The 16,269-nt window shown below is 40.4% G+C and overlaps 1 protein-coding gene across 1 annotated transcript in view; it reads right to left on the bottom strand.

The window, feature by feature from the left end:
- Positions 1-15,461, bottom strand: part of LOC124620187 (cilia- and flagella-associated protein 45-like) — a 219,547-nt gene extending 204,086 nt beyond the window's left edge. The window contains exon 1 of the mRNA XM_047146857.1: positions 15,363-15,461. Within this exon, the coding sequence (XP_047002813.1) occupies positions 15,363-15,461 (99 nt within the window). The remainder of the gene's footprint in view (positions 1-15,362) is intronic.
- Positions 15,462-16,269: the final 808 nt, after the last annotated feature.

Genomic DNA, 16,269 nt, shown 5'->3' with positions numbered 1-16,269 from the left:
ACCTGTTCCTTGATACTTCCCAATTCCGAATCGTTTTTTGGTTTTGAGGCTACTTAAATCCATCTACTTGGAATATGTTTTCACATTTTTGTGATGTGGGTTGTTTGTGAGATCGTCACTCAGCCCTTTGCATGTATTACACACACTTACACCTTAAATGTTTTTTGTAACTCTGCAATTTTGATTTTTTGTAGTTCCTTATTAAGAAGCCTGGTATAACAATCTCACCTAGATATTTTGAGCTAAGTACTTGAAACATATTCTCAAACATTGTGACGCAGGCTGACTGTAGAATCCTCATCCAGTCCACTGTATGTATTACACCTACTTGTGGCTTACCTGTTACATGTTACCTTCCAATACTGATTTGTTTTGTGGTTTTGTTAATACATCCCCCCCCCCCCCCAATTGGTATGCTTGGAATACGTGCTCAGATTTTGAGATGAGGGCTATTTCTAGAATCTTCCCTCCTGCCTGTCCCTTTGCGACTGTCATTGATCCTTGCACCTATACTCCATACATCGAGAGAAAAGTTCTGATAGCTGGCAGCGCAGTTGCCAATATTCACCATGGACGGACAGCGAACCAGTGGTGGGGCGATCGGGGTGACAGACCTTCCCATCCCACCCTTCGGCCTGGGCAACCTAACAATGAGGCATCATTCATTGCAGCTTTCCTGTAGGGGCAACATTCTGCTGACCGATGTGTTCCTTGATGGAATATTTTTTCACATGCGCAACCAGTGTTTATCACCTCAGACAATGAAATGGAAATGAAGTCCCATGCTTCTTTACAGAGCGTAGGGGAACGATGCGGGAGACCCGCACCGCTTTACTAGGCAAGGTCCTATTGGACATGGTTTGCCATTGCCTTCCTCCGACCGTGATGGTGATGAATGATGATGATGAATCAGACGACGCAACAACACCCAGTCATCTCGAGGCAGCAAAATCACTGACCCCGCTGGGAATCGAACCCGGGACCCGGTGCTCGGGAAGCGAGAACGCTACCGCGAGACCACGAGCGGCGGACATCACCTCACACAAACACACATATAAATAAATTTCTTTAATGTTGTTGCATCCATTCGACTAAACAATTTTTATTTCATCGTTATATGATTCAGATTTCCTGTATTTCATACCAGTCGGATAAATAAGTTACTGTACCTGAAAACGGCCTATGGCCGAACTCTGGAGCGTATAACAATAAAATAAAAATTATGACCGTCAAACGGCGGTAATATCATTAAAAAAACTACCATTACTATGGCTCCAACCAAAATAAAATTTGCACACAAACAGATTTTCAACATTAACAAGGTAAAGCAAAGTGCACAAACGATACGTGTAAAATATCGAATAAAGACGTTACTTCTATCTTTCATGCGGGAGAACGGAAAGCCCAAGATCATCGTCATCTGATTGGTCATCTCTCGTCACAAGCTCATAGTCTTCGGTATCTTTGCTGCTGCTTTCCTTGTCGTCTGATAAAGAAATTACAATATTACGAACGGATTCTTCTATTACACCTTCTTCTATGTCTGACCATGTAATCTCTTTCCATACGTGGTTCACGACGTTCTTCCAATTTTCTGGTGTTATTCGTGTAACAGCCTCATTTACCAGCCTCGCTGTGTCTCGCAACGTAAAGGTTTTGTTTCGCTCCGCAACATCTGCTTTTCTCTGAGCCCAGATGAGTTCAGTTGCGTTGTAATGGCAGTGGTACGGTGGAACACTTTGCGGTCGTAGTTCTCCGCTAATGTATAAATCATATAATGCGTCTTCTGTGGCTTATATCGTTTCACTAATTCCAGAAGTTCCGCTTTCCGCATATTCTGTTCAAAGTATATTTTACTATCTTTCAACCAGCTGAATATTTCGTGTCTCCTTGCAGCAGCCGTTGGTGCCTTATTTAATTGTACAGAATGGTATGGCAAATTGTCCATTACAAAAGCAAACGGGTAACGAACCAGTCTTTGAATGTATCTGCATTCATATCCTCATAGTAGTCGACAGTTTTTTTTTTTTGACTGAAACATCATCATAGCAACGGGCACAAAACCGTTCATAGAGCCAGCATGAACTATAATTAGTCGCCCTCCCTTACCAGATGGCACACTCACAGTTCTGTGGCGCGTGTCGTCTGTCCATACGACGGAACGTTCATGACGCACGTTGACCCATGTTTTGTCAATCCATATTACATTTTCCGGATTCACTCTAGCAAATTGCACAGGAAAAGACATCTCCATGCTACAATGTCTCCGCATTCCATTAATACCTTTCATTCTGAGCACTTTTTCCAACGGAAGCCAGTTTTTTTTTTCAGAACAGTGGAGAGACTTGTCGTTCTGCCTATGAACAAACCACTGTCCGACAGAGATGTCATCAACTTTTTAAGTGTCGGATACTCCTTCCTGCTATAGTCCGTAAGTATGTGTTGCCTGATAGCACTTTTGGCAAAGTGGTCTGTTTCACTCACATGACACGGTCTCTCCCTTGACTTTCCAGGCATCACAATAACAGGGCTCGCAGCTGAATTAGCAATCTCTTTATCATTTGTGACTCTCTTCACTGTCGCTGAAGAGACGTTCAATTCTTCTGCCACTCTTGTCAACCACTTTACTCACTGATATCAAATGCTCACCATTGTCCCTTTCCCTTTCAAAGTAAACATGCAATCTGTATATAAATTCGCGTGCTTGGGATTTTAGCATAGCTCAATTCCCAAAAGCCCTCTTCTTTGCACTATAGGCAGCCATTTTCCACTTATACACACTTATACACGCTTTTCCACTCATATACACAGCGAGAAACTCACAGAAGTAGCGGAATGCACACCTATACACACAAACCTGAACGTAGCACGTGGTGCAACTGACTGGAACCAACGGTCGCCCAGCACTACAACAACACTGGGGCGTAGCCACAATAACGTAAACAAATGTTCATGATCTGATTGGCCGTCGTGGATGCGCGAAGCACCTGCGCCAAGGCCAACTGTCAGAGCTCTTCTCTCGTCGTATGGAGTATAACCTATTCTTTGTTTGCAAGTTTCATTTTAGAGTTGTTTCCTGATTAAGACCGACTGGTTCAGTAACATCTCCAGGAATCTTAAATCTATCCGCTAGAATATGTTGGAAATTTGGTAGTACTCGCTGACTTTATGAATCTTGATCAAACTTCTTGCATAAATTACACAAATTTTTTCTAACTTTACAATTCTGATTTCTTTGTTTGCCCCTTGGTGATTATGATAGCCCAGTTCATTAATTTCCACTTGATATTTTCATCTGTCCACCTGAAGCATATTCCCAAATGTGGCATTACAGGCTGACAGTAGAACGCTCATTACAGCCTGCTGTATATATTCCACCTGCTTGTAACTCATGTGTTCAATGTTAGTTTCCAATTCTTATTTATTTTGTGGTTTCCTGTTTATGACAACTCTGTGCAATAATTCCGCCTGATTATTTAGATTTGTCTCCTCAGAAAACCTTCCGAAAATTTGTGATACAGAATGGTTATGTCGTCCTCATCCCATTCTATGCATGTATTCCTGTTACTTGCAATTTACCTATTCCTTTTCATTTATCAATTCTGATTTTTTTGTGGTTTCCTGGTTTAATAATTCGGTCTAGGCACTCAAATATCTCCAATTAGAATACGTTATCAATTTTTATGATACAGCATTCTTGTAATATCAGCACTCTGCATGCATTACGCCTGTTTATAGTATACCTGTCCTTTGTAATCTCTCCGACCGAATTCATATTGTGGTTTTCGCTAAAAACAGCTCGATTCAATAATGTCACCTAGTTACTTTAATACGGTATATGTTCCCACATTTTGTCATACGGGCCGACTGTGGAATCCTGATCCAGTATGTTGTATTTATACTACATACTTGTAACTTACCTGGTGCTTGTTACTTACCAATTCTGATTTGTTTTGCGGTTTTGTGAATACTTAAATCCTTCCACTTGGAATATGTTCCAGATTTTGCGATGATGGCTGTTTGTAGAATCCTCACCCAGCACTGAGCATACATTAGACATAATTGTATCTTACATCTTATGAGTAACATTGTAAATTTGACTTTCTCCTGGTTTCCTGATTAAGTCAGCCTTTTTCAGTAATATCGTCCATACTCTTAAATCTGTTCACCTGAACATGTGCCAGATCTGATAATACATACTGATTGTATAATCCTGTTCCAGCCCCTTGCACAAAATACACATACTCGTAACTTCCCTGTTATTTCTAACTTTGCAGTCCTGATTAATTTGCTTTCCCTTAATGATTAAGTGAACCCTGCTCAATAATATAACTTCGAGATTTTAAGTTGTCCACCTGAAGCATATTCCCAAATTTAGATAAATACGCTGCTTGTAGAATCCTAATACAGCCCTCTGCATATATACTGTACCAACTTTTAACTTACCTGTTTCCTGTTAGTTTACAATCCTTATTTATTTTGTGGTTTCCTCGTTAAGACAACTGTATTCAATAATTTCAACTGATTACTTAAATTTGTCGCCTCTAAATATATTATGTAATTTTTCGTTGGAGGCTGTTTATAGAATACCGACCTAGTCCTTTGTATGTATTATACCTACTTGCATCTTACTTATTTAATGAAACCTTACAGCTTTTTTTAGGTTTTTGTGGCTTCTTTTTTAGGACACACTGTTTTCTTTTTAATTTCGCCTGCCCGTACATCTTACTGCTTGCAATATATTGCAAATTTTATGGCACGGGCTGATTGTAAAGCCCTCTCATTTAGATATTTAAACCTGTTCACCAAGGAGATATTCGCAAATTTTGTGATACTAACTGACTGTGAAATACTCATTCAGTCCAATTAATATATTTCGCCTTCTTGTACCTTACCTGTTCCTTGTTACTTTTCAGTTCTAATTAGTTTTCCTGGTTCAATAATTCGATCTGGTTTGTTAAATCTGTCAACTTCCGGTATGTTTCCAAATTTTATGATTCAGGCTATTTATAGTGTCCTCACCAGCTCCCTGCATACGTTATCGCTACTTATAAGGTACGTGTTCTTTGTAACTTTTCCATTCTAATACTACTGTGATTTCCTGGTGAAGGCAGTTTGGTTCAATAATTTCGCCTCGTTACTTAAATACGTCCCCCCGGAACTTTTTCACAAAATTTGCGAAAACGGGTCCTCACCCAGTCCTTCGTGTAGTTATTTTATACCTAGTTGTAACTTACCTGTTTTTTCTTACATGCTTTTCTTTCTCTAAGGCTAATCATAGGCCTGTTGCTTGCGCTATGTATATGTCGTATGTAACAGATTAGTGTCACTAACATCACAAAATACTGAGTACCCTGTGAGACTAAAGCAGGCTCCTATTCCATCTGACTACTTCATATCACAAGAACTTCAATCGTCATGTTACACCGTCACAGCCATTCGACTGTATCTGTATAACTACACTCCTGGAAATGGAAAAAAGAACACATTGACACCGGTGTGTCAGACCCACCATACTTGCTCCGGACACTGCGAGAGGGCTGTACAAGCAATGATCACACGCACGGCACAGCGGACACACCAGGAACCGCGGTGTTGGCCGTCGAATGGCGCTAGCTGCGCAGCATTTGCGCACCGCCACCGTCAGTGTCAGCCAGTTTGCCGTGGCATACGGAGCTCCATCGCAGTCTTTAACACTGGTAGCATGCCGCGACAGCGTGGACGTGAACCGTATGTGCAGCTGACGGACTTTGAGCGAGGGCGTATAGTGGGCATGCGGGAGGCCGGGTGGACGTACCGCCGAATTGCTCAACACGTGGGGCGTGAGGTCTCCACAGTACATCGATGTTGTCGCCAGTGGTCGGCGGAAGGTGCACGTGCCCGTCGACCTGGGACCGGACCGCAGCGACGCACGGATGCACGCCAAAACCGTAGGATCCTACGCAGTGCCGTAGGGGACCGCACCGCCACTTCCCAGCAAATTAGGGACACTGTTGCTCCTGGGGTATCGGCGAGGACCATTCACAACCGTCTCCATGAAGCTGGGCTACGGTCCCGCACACCGTTAGGCCGTCTTCCGCTCACGCCCCAACATCGTGCAGCCCGCCTCCAGTGGTGTCGCGACAGGCGTGAATGGAGGGACGAATGGAGACGTGTCGTCTTCAGCGATGAGAGTCGCTTCTGCCTTCGTGCCAATGATGGTCGTATGCGTGTTTGGCGCCGTGCAGGTGAGCGCCACAATCAGGACTGCATACGACCGAGGCACACAGGGCCAAAACCCGGCATCATGGTGTGGGGAGCGATCTCCTACACTGGCCGTACACCACTGGTGATCGTCGAGGGGACACTGAATAGTGCACGGTACATCCAAACCGTCATCGAACCCATCGTTCTACCATTCCTAGACCGGCAAGGGAACTTGCTGTTCCAACAGGACAATGCACGTCCGCATGTATCCCGTGCCACCCAACGTGCTCTAGAAGGTGTAAGTCAACTACCCTGGCCAGCAAGATCTCCGGATCTGTCCCCCATTGAGCATGTTTGGGACTGGATGAAGCGTCGTCTCACGCGGTCTGCACGTCCAGCACGAACGCTGGTCCAACTGAGGCGCCAGGTGGAAATGGCATGGCAAGCCGTTCCACAGGACTACATCCAGCATCTCTACGATCGTCTCCATGGGAGAATAGCAGCCTGCATTGCTGCGAAAGGTGGATATACACTGTACTAGTGCCGACATTGTGCATGCTCTGTTGCCTGTGTCTATGTGCCTGTGGTTCTGTCAGTGTGATCATGTGATGTATCTGACCCCAGGAATGTGTCAATAAAGTTTCCCCTTCCTGGGACAATGAATTCACGGTGTTCTTATTTCAATTTCCAGGAGTGTATGTGCTCTTTGCCTAAAAGTTCTTAAAAAAAGGCAATCGCTTCCGAAGCCAAAGTGATACAAGGTGAGGCAATCTACAAATACTGTCGAAAACAACAGTCTCGTCTCCCCATCAGCTTCAAATAAATCTACTCAGTAATTTCGATAAAGATAGTGCCAGTCACAATGGAGATGTAGAAGTGCTCACTATCTGCGAAAGTAAAAAGAAGAATATTGCAGAACCAATGGCCTCGAGTCCACTACATACAGTTCCACTACGTAAACAATTAATTACTCTGTATATGTCCCGTGAGTTCAAACGTAAAATATTCATATTCGATTGAAAATGAAGTTACTCTAACTTAAACAAATACATGTTCTGCCAAATTTGGAATAATGGCTGGTACTATGATTTGTACAGTAACTATTGTGAGTTACATAACTTGTACAAGAAAATGAAAAGGAGTTGCGACACAATAATGCTTACCATTACAAATCTACAGTTCTAATCTCCCCGAAAATATTGAAGTAACTTCTCTGAATGACATATGATTCCAATTCGGTTTTACAGAGAGTACTCTACTGCGTTGGCTCCTTACTTAGCTTGCATTTATCGCGAATCACTTGCCCAACGTAAAGTCCCGACCGACTGGAAAAAAGCGCAGGTAACACCTGTATATAAGAAGGGTAGAAGGACGGATCCTCAAAATTACAGACCAATATCCTTAACATCGGTTTGTTGCAGGATTCTCGAACATATTCTCAGTTCGAATATAATGAATTTCTTTGAGACAGAGAAGTTGCTGTCCATGCATCAGACGGCTTTAGAAAGCATCGCTCCTGCGAAACGCAACTCGCCCTTTTTTCACACGATATCTTGCGAACCGTGGATGAAGTGTATACCATATTCCTTGACTTCCGGAAAGCGTTTCACTCGGTGCCCCACTGCAGACTCCTAACTAAGGTACGAGCATATGGGAGTGGTTCCCAAATATGTGAGTGGCTCGAAGACTTCTTAAGTAACAGAACCCAGTACGTTGTCCTCGATGGTGAATGTTCATCGGAAGTGAGGGTATCATCTGGAGTGCCTCAGGGAAGTGTGGTAGGTCCGCTGTTGTTTTCTATCTACATAAATGATATTTTGGATAGGGTGGATAGCAATGTGCGGCTGTTTGCTGATGATGCTGTGGTGTAAGGGAAGGTGTCGTCGTTGAGTGACTGTAGGAGGATACAAGATGACTTGGACAGGATTTGTGATTAATGTAAAGAATGGCAGCTAACTCTAAATATAGATGAATGTAAATTAATGCAGATGAATAGGAAAAAGAGTCGTGTATTGTTTGAATACTCCATTAGTAGTGTAGCGCTTGACACAGTCACGTCGATTAAATATTTGGGCGTAACACTGCAGAGCGATATGAAGTGGGACAAGCATGTAATGGCAGTTGTGGGGAAGGCGGATAGTCGTCTTCGGTTCATTGGTAGAATTTTGGAAAGATGTGGTTCATCTGTAAAGGAGACCGCTTATAAAACACTAATACGACCTATTCTTGAGTACTGTTCGAGCGTTTGGGATCCCTATCAGGTCGTGTTGAGTGAGGACGTAGAAGCAATTCAGAGGCAGGCTGCTAGATTTGTTACTGGTAGATTTGATCATCACGCGAGTGTTACGGAAATGTATCAGGAACTCGGGTGGGAGTCTCTGGAGGAAAGGAGGCGTTCTTTTCGTGAATCGCTACTGAGGAAATTTAGAGAACCAGCATTTGAGGCTGACTGCAGTACAAATGTACTGCCGCCAACTTATATTTCGCGGAAAGACCACAAAGGTAAGATAAGAGAGATTAGGGCTCGTACAGAGGCATATAGGTGGTCATTTTTCTTTCGTTCTGTTTGGGAGTGGAACAGGGAGAGAAGATGCTAGTTGTGGTACGAGGTGCCCTCCGCGACGCACCTTATGGTGGATTGCGGAGTATGTATGTAGATGTAGATGAAATAATTTTGCACTCAAAGTTATTATTCAACATTGGAATACTGGATGTCAAGCCACAACAAAGTCGGTTTACAAACACGATTAACGTATTAGAAAAATACAAAAGGTTCATGGCATTAATTGCCATAAAAATAATTGAATTAATTTGATAGTACTGATTACTATTCAAATTTAGGACTGGCAATCTTTAGGAAACAGTTTAGTCGTTAAGCCAATTCAGCTAGCGAGATTACTTTAAAACTGATATTGCAAACAAACTCAGTGGCTCGTTTACATTATACATAAATGTAGGTTATTTCATTAACCCAATGATACTCGGTTGTAATTAGGATTTGGTGCAGGAACTTATCCCAGGTAATAATGACAGTAGGATAATGAAAAACACTTTCGACAAAATTATAATTGCATTAGAACAACTGTGTTATTATTATTTAACCAATACATGCACTGGGCTTGCCTTGTACATGTTAAACAGTCTAAACAATACTCCTCTCAAACTGTCAACATCTAGATTACAGTGGTGACGGGTTTTCGTGTACACTTTCTCTGGCTCTTTGTGAGTGATGTGGGGTAATTCTGGCTGGAACTTTTGTCTAACAACACCAAGTTAGCTGAAGCCATTAAGATGTCTCTTCATGTGACCACTGCCAAATTCGTGGTTGTTCCACTTTGCCTCGCACACAGAGGCAAACACAACATGTGTCCAGTGCACTTCTTTACAATCAACTATGGGAAAACCTCGGAGCAGGTCTCATGCAGTCCTTTTGTAGCGTTTACAAGGAACTTTGGAAATCCACTTACTCACAACAGTTTTACAATTCTATGACCTGACAAAGCCCAGTGTATAAAACATTATATATATTCTACAAATTTCGAATACAGTATAAAGTAAATTGCTTAATAATTTTTACAAAATTTGTGCAGAGAATTTATTTATATATATTTATATATAGCGTATATTTAAAAAAATTGTAAAGAAAATTTACAGTTGTCTTTTCACGTGCATTAGTTCGTTACAGTTGGAATGTGAGAGATGAACAATCATACAAGACTGGCCACAAAATGGTATATTAAAATTAACAAGGTGGTAAACTACTAAGATGGAAACTAGCAAATAGAAACAGAACAACAAAGTAACAGTACAGTACAAAGGCTTTTGTGCCCACATTTACCAACGCTACCCCGGCTCTGGAAAGGAATTTAAATGATGGCGCGTTTATCTCCAGTCTGCTATCGAAAGGTTACAAGGCTACTTCTCCTGAAGCAATTTCCTTCTTGCTATATCTGCACTTGTAGGAGAACGCCTAACAATATTTTCCACTGAATCAAACTCATTTAATTCAGCTGAAATATAATAGTGCCTGATCATTTCATCTATCAGACGTCTCATTTGCTACCCAAATCTGTACTTCTACACAGTTACATCCACATCATCTTTTATTCTCTCTCGATCCATGCTCACGCTGGAGCACTGCCACGCTGTGTCTCCAACTCAAGGGTGTCTCTTACCCCTTGATACTTTTTCCTCCTCGTTGACCAATGATGTGCTTGCCATTCCCTGTTGCGAACCCACATATTGGATACCTCGGAACTGCTAATAAGAATCGTCTGGAACAATTTTGGAGACAGCAGCAATGGGCCACGTCTTCGGTATTCCCTCGTTTAGGTCGCTTCAACCATACGCCTAATGTGGAAGTGGTGAACCATTGCTGCGTAGTTCACGCTACCTGCTAAAGCGTCAGTGTTCCCCAGACTCACTAAGCCTCTACAAGTTCACATAATGTCACCTGGGACATAAGCAAGCACTGTAGCTGAGCTCACCAACGAGTTCCTGTGGACACCTATCACAACAGGAGCTGTTTGCAGAAATGACCCATTTCGCCCAGTATTCACGGTGCCACTACTGTTCCCACGAAAACTCCACAGGCACCAATTAAAATTCTCCTCCCATATTGTAAAACTGAACATCAACCTGTCTCTTCCTTTCGATGTCTAACTGGATTTGTTCCCTACAAACCGATGATAACGAAAACACTTTGCTTCAAACAGTCAGGGTAGGGTAGGTAAGGCGGCGGAATTGATTCTTGCTACTCTAAGGCTCACAGACTTATCATGAACCATTCACATCGGTGAATGGGCATTAACTGGATTTAATAGAATTCCAACATAATACACAATCATTGCATTCCTCCATCGTAAAAGAGTGGGATACTTGGTAATAAATAATTACCTTAGCAGTTACAAGGATTTGACTACACAACTTGAAATACAACTACTCTCCATCATTTTATACTTCTTTTAACACGTAGGCACATATAAGCAAACCTCTACAATAGAAAACTAAATGATGACATGACAGACCCATGTACCACAATAAAAAACCGTTAATGGGTAAATCAACAAAGAGAGTGTAAGTATTTTTAACTAAAATGTGTGTCTCTTATATAATTTTATGTCTGAAACCGTTATTACTCTCAATACTAGACAAAAAACTCCTCCAAAAGAAAATCGCAATGATGATAACAAATATTCTTGTTACCATAAATGAAATGAACACACACATACTATAACAAATAAATTTCACTGTACAACTTGACCCATAGCTATGCTCCAACATTTAATACCTCCTTCAGCACATCCATATTACATAGTCAAATATAAGTTAACCTTTCCAATAGAAAACCAATTATCTCATGAAAGATTCCTGTACCACAAAAAAGGCAATTAATAGGCACACCAACAAAGATTATGAAGGTACTATTCATTAAAATTTTTGCTGTTATTTAATTTTATGTCTGAAACTCTTATTATACGTAATATTCGACAAGAAACCCAGCGAAAAGCAAAACACAATGATGATAAGCAATATGCTTTCTACCATTAACAAAAGGTCCATAGATGTACACTAACAAGTAAATTTCACTACAGTAAATTACACTACACAACTTGAGCCATAACTACTCTCCATCATTTAAAACCTTCTTTAGCAAATCTGTATTACTTAGTTACATCTACAATAGAAAACTCAATCATGACATGAAAGATCCCAGTACCACAATGCAAAATGGTTATTAATAGGTACATCAATAAAAGCTATTTAGGTATTTTTCACTAAAAGTTGTATTTCTTATTTATTTTATAGCTAGAACTCTTATTATAATTAACAGTAGATAAGAAAACCCTATAAAACAAAATCAAAATAATGATAAGAAATATGCTGGTTACCCTACACAAAAAGAACACACAGGTACACGAGAAACCAAGAATAGTATTTCTTCCCATAAAACGTAGTCACATATAAGCTAACCTCTCCAATAGGAAACTAAATCATGACATGTCAGATCCCTGTACCACAATAAAAAACCATTAATAGGTAAATCAATGAAGACTATGTGAGTATTTTTCACTAAAACTGGTATCTCGTATATAATTTCATATCTGAAACTCTTATTACACTCAACACTAGACAAAAAAACTCCTCCAAAAGAAATTCACAATGATAATAACAAATGTTCTTGTTACTGTAAAAGAATGGAACATACACATACACTAACAAATAAATTTCACTGCACAACTTTACCAATAGGTATGCTCCAACATTTAATACCTCCTTTAGCATGTCCATATTACATAGTCACTTATAAGTTAACCTTTCCAATAGAAAATCAATTCATGTCATGAAAGATTCCTATACCACAAAAAAGTCAATTAATAGGTACACCAACAAAGACTATGTAGGTATTTTTCACTAAAATTTGTGCCTGTTATTTAATTTTGTATCTAAAACTGTTATTATACTTGATATTTGACATGAAACCCAGATGAAAGAAAAACACAACGATGATAAGCAACATGCTTTCTACTATTAACAAAAGGTCCGTCCATACATGTACACTAAAAAGTAAATTTCGCTACAGTAAATTACATTACACAACTTGAGCCATAACTATTCTCCATTATTTGAAACCTTCTTTAGTAAATCTATATTACTTAGTTACATCTACAATAGAAAACTAAATCATGACATGAAAGATCCCAGTACCACAATGCAAAAAGGTTATTAATAGGTGCATCAACAAAGGCTATTTAGGTATTTTTCACTAAAATTTGTATTTCTTATTTATTTTATAGCTGGAACTCTTGTTATAATTAACAGTAGATAAGAAAACCCTATAAAACAAAATCAAAATAATGATAAGAAATATGCTGGTTACCCTACACAAAAAGAACACACAGGTACACAAGAAAACAAGAATAGTATTTTTTCCCATAAATCATAGTCACATATAAGCTAACCTCTCTAATAGAAAATTAAATCATGACATGTCAGATCCCTGTACCACAATGAAAAACCATTAATAGGTAAATCAATGAAGACTATGTAAGTATTTTTCACTAAAACCAGTGTCTCTTATATAATTTTATATATGAAACTCTTATTACACTCAACACTAGACAAAAAACTCCTCCAAAAGAAAATCGCTGCACAACTTGACCCATAGCTATGCACCAGCATTTAATATTCCTTTAGCACATCCATATTCCATAGTCAAATATAAGTAAACCTCTCCAACAGAAAACCAGTTCATGTCATGAAAGATTCCTTTACCACAAAAAAGGCAATTAATAGGCACACCAACAAAGATTATGTAGGTATTTTTCATTAAAATTTGTGCATGTTATTTAATTTTGTATCTAAAACTCTTACTATACTTAATATTTGTCATGAAACCTGGCCAAAAGAAAAACACAATGATGATAAGCAATATGGTTGCTACCATTCACAAAGGGTCCATACATGTACACTAACAAGTAAATTACACTACACAACTTGAGCCATACTACTCTCCACCATTTAAAACCTTCTTTAGCAAATCTATATTACTTAGTCACATCTCCAATAGAAAACTAAATCATGGCATGAAATATCCCGGTACCACAATAAAAAAGGCATTAATAGGTACATCAACCAAGGCTGTTTAGGTATTTTTAATAAAAGGTTGTATTTCTTATTTAATTTTATACCTAGAACTCTTATTATACTTTACACTAGATAAGAAAATCCTATAAAACAAAATCAAAATAATGATAAGGAATATGCTGGTTACCCTAAACAAAACGAACATACAAGTACACCAACAAACAAGAATAGTATTTTTTTCCAATGAAACTAATTTCGCTTAATTAATAATATTAATACTCGACAAGAAATGCACTTAAACTGGAAAAAATTACTTTAACACTATTCCTCTTAATTAAACAAAAAACCAATTCTGCTCTTAAATTTAATTGTTAGGACTAACTGTTTGCATCGACTTTTGTATCTCAACCCCTGCAGGAACCTATCATCACTGATTGTCCATATGCTTCACGGTAATAATAATGTGTTCTACTTTGTCACAAAGTATCAACGCACACCACTACACACACAGGAAAATACTGTTTCAGAAATAGTCAACTTGCCAACAAAACAAGAATAGAGCTATAAGTGTCTTAAGCACATGAATACATTGGACTTTTCGTATTTTTTTCCATACTGGTTCGAGTCCATTTATTCTGTGTTCACATCTATACTCTGCAACGACCTAACAGTGTGTGTCAGACATTACTTGCTATTTTATAGGCAACACACTTTCAAGTTTATTTTCTGCTACCACACAATGTGCAGCATTCTTTGATATGTCATATTGATGGTTGGGATACTTTGCCATAGTTTCCATTTTCAGCCAGAGCAATTCCACCTCGAATACAAGGTAGATGCTGCTCTCCATTAACTGTGGAATGGCTATCTGCCTTTTCTGTAGACAATATTGGTCGCCTTGTTTATGGTGATGCCGCTCCCTCAACGCCAACTGTGTTTGCTCACAGCCACACATTAAGGCACGACTACACAGCATTAAAACGACACGCAAATTGTCACTTATTGGAGTAATAACAGTCTATTCACATCAAAAACTAGTTCATCAAGACTAGTCAATTGCACAATCACAAATAATCGAAATAGAGTCCATGAGAAAAGTGTGAGTAACATTGCAGCATTCATCGTCGTAGAATTACACCCATGGATTTCGTAAGTAGGCAGCGTGCAAGAGTAGAACCACAAGTGACAAGTACTGCCGTGCTGGCCTTCCTTCATCTGTGGAACGAGGCTTTTGTCCACGCCCAGGTGACGGAGCGGGTATCTGAAATTTTCGTCTTGTTGCTGGCAGTGGCACGCTGCATCTGGGTGACTGACCTCCCCCAGCTGCGTGGATATCTCTGGCGGTGTGGTATCGATAACGCTATCGGATACTTGTAGGCCGCAGGGCCGAAAGTGACCCTTAGAGGTCGTCTGGGAGGTTGTTCTGCTGTGAGTCCAGCAATCCTGAGCTGTCAAGCTGGAGGCAGTGGTGGTGCAGATGAGGCTGTTCATCTAGGTGCCCTCAAGTTCGATGCTCCTTTGTGGTGAGGTGGGGGTTGGTCATGTGGACAGCCTCCAGACGTATGGTGCCCTCGGGCTCTCCTGCCGACCAGGGTTGGGGCTGGTGCTGCAGGTCCAGTTGTCCTAGCATGAGCACCAACTGATCCAGGTATGGTGTCAGGAGCGGTGATGGCTAGTGTGATCACCATGCCTAAAGCTGGTTGCAGTGCTTTCTCTGCAGCTCACTCCTGGATTGAGTACATATGTAAAGTGAACCAACAACAATGTCACTGTGGTGGGTGACGTTCTTGAATCTGCGCGCCCACACTAAGACACTTGTATAGGAACACTGCAATGCTCTCTCATATATGCGTCTTGCAGCTTGCACTGCTAGATGCTCTGGGATAATGACTGCAGCTCCAGTTGCCAGGATTTTACATGTGAACTTGTTCCCTCGACAGCGCAGCTACGCTTCCAGGCACCATGGATGTCTCACGTTCACTCGCCCGCGTGCAGACCTGCACAGAGACTTCTCACTGATATGAGTATCACACTTACCTTTGTCCTGTTGTCCCTCACCAGAATTTGCGCTTTCCTAATGGCTCTTCTTCTCCATCTTTCTGTACTAGGAACATTACACTCTTTCGTTCCTGGAGTTTGCTGACATTCTTTAGTTCTCTACACCACTTTACAGATAAAGGATAATTCCTACAATTTCCCAATTCCAAGGTGAGCCTCACAAACTCTAAACTTGCGTTCATCTTCATTACTGAAGCTTCTAAGACCGTTTGTATAAGTAATCCATTTTATATTAATATATTTGCATGCTATAGCTGTTGGTCCGCTTATGTCCAACAATAAACTTGCTACTTTTGCCAGTACCTCTTGGGATGATGACGATACCGTCAGTGTTGATGTTCATGCTCAGACTATGTTTAATGAAGTTAACAGTGGCAGAGAAAGAGTTTGTGATGGGGTAAGACTTACAAGTATGATAATGAAGAGGAATGCATATTT

Source organism: Schistocerca americana, chromosome 6, assembly GCF_021461395.2.
Source record: "Schistocerca americana isolate TAMUIC-IGC-003095 chromosome 6, iqSchAmer2.1, whole genome shotgun sequence".
In the NCBI taxonomy this organism is placed as follows: domain Eukaryota; kingdom Metazoa; phylum Arthropoda; class Insecta; order Orthoptera; family Acrididae; genus Schistocerca; species Schistocerca americana.
Note: the sequence above shows the minus strand (reverse complement) of the source record. Positions and strands in the feature narration are given on the sequence as shown.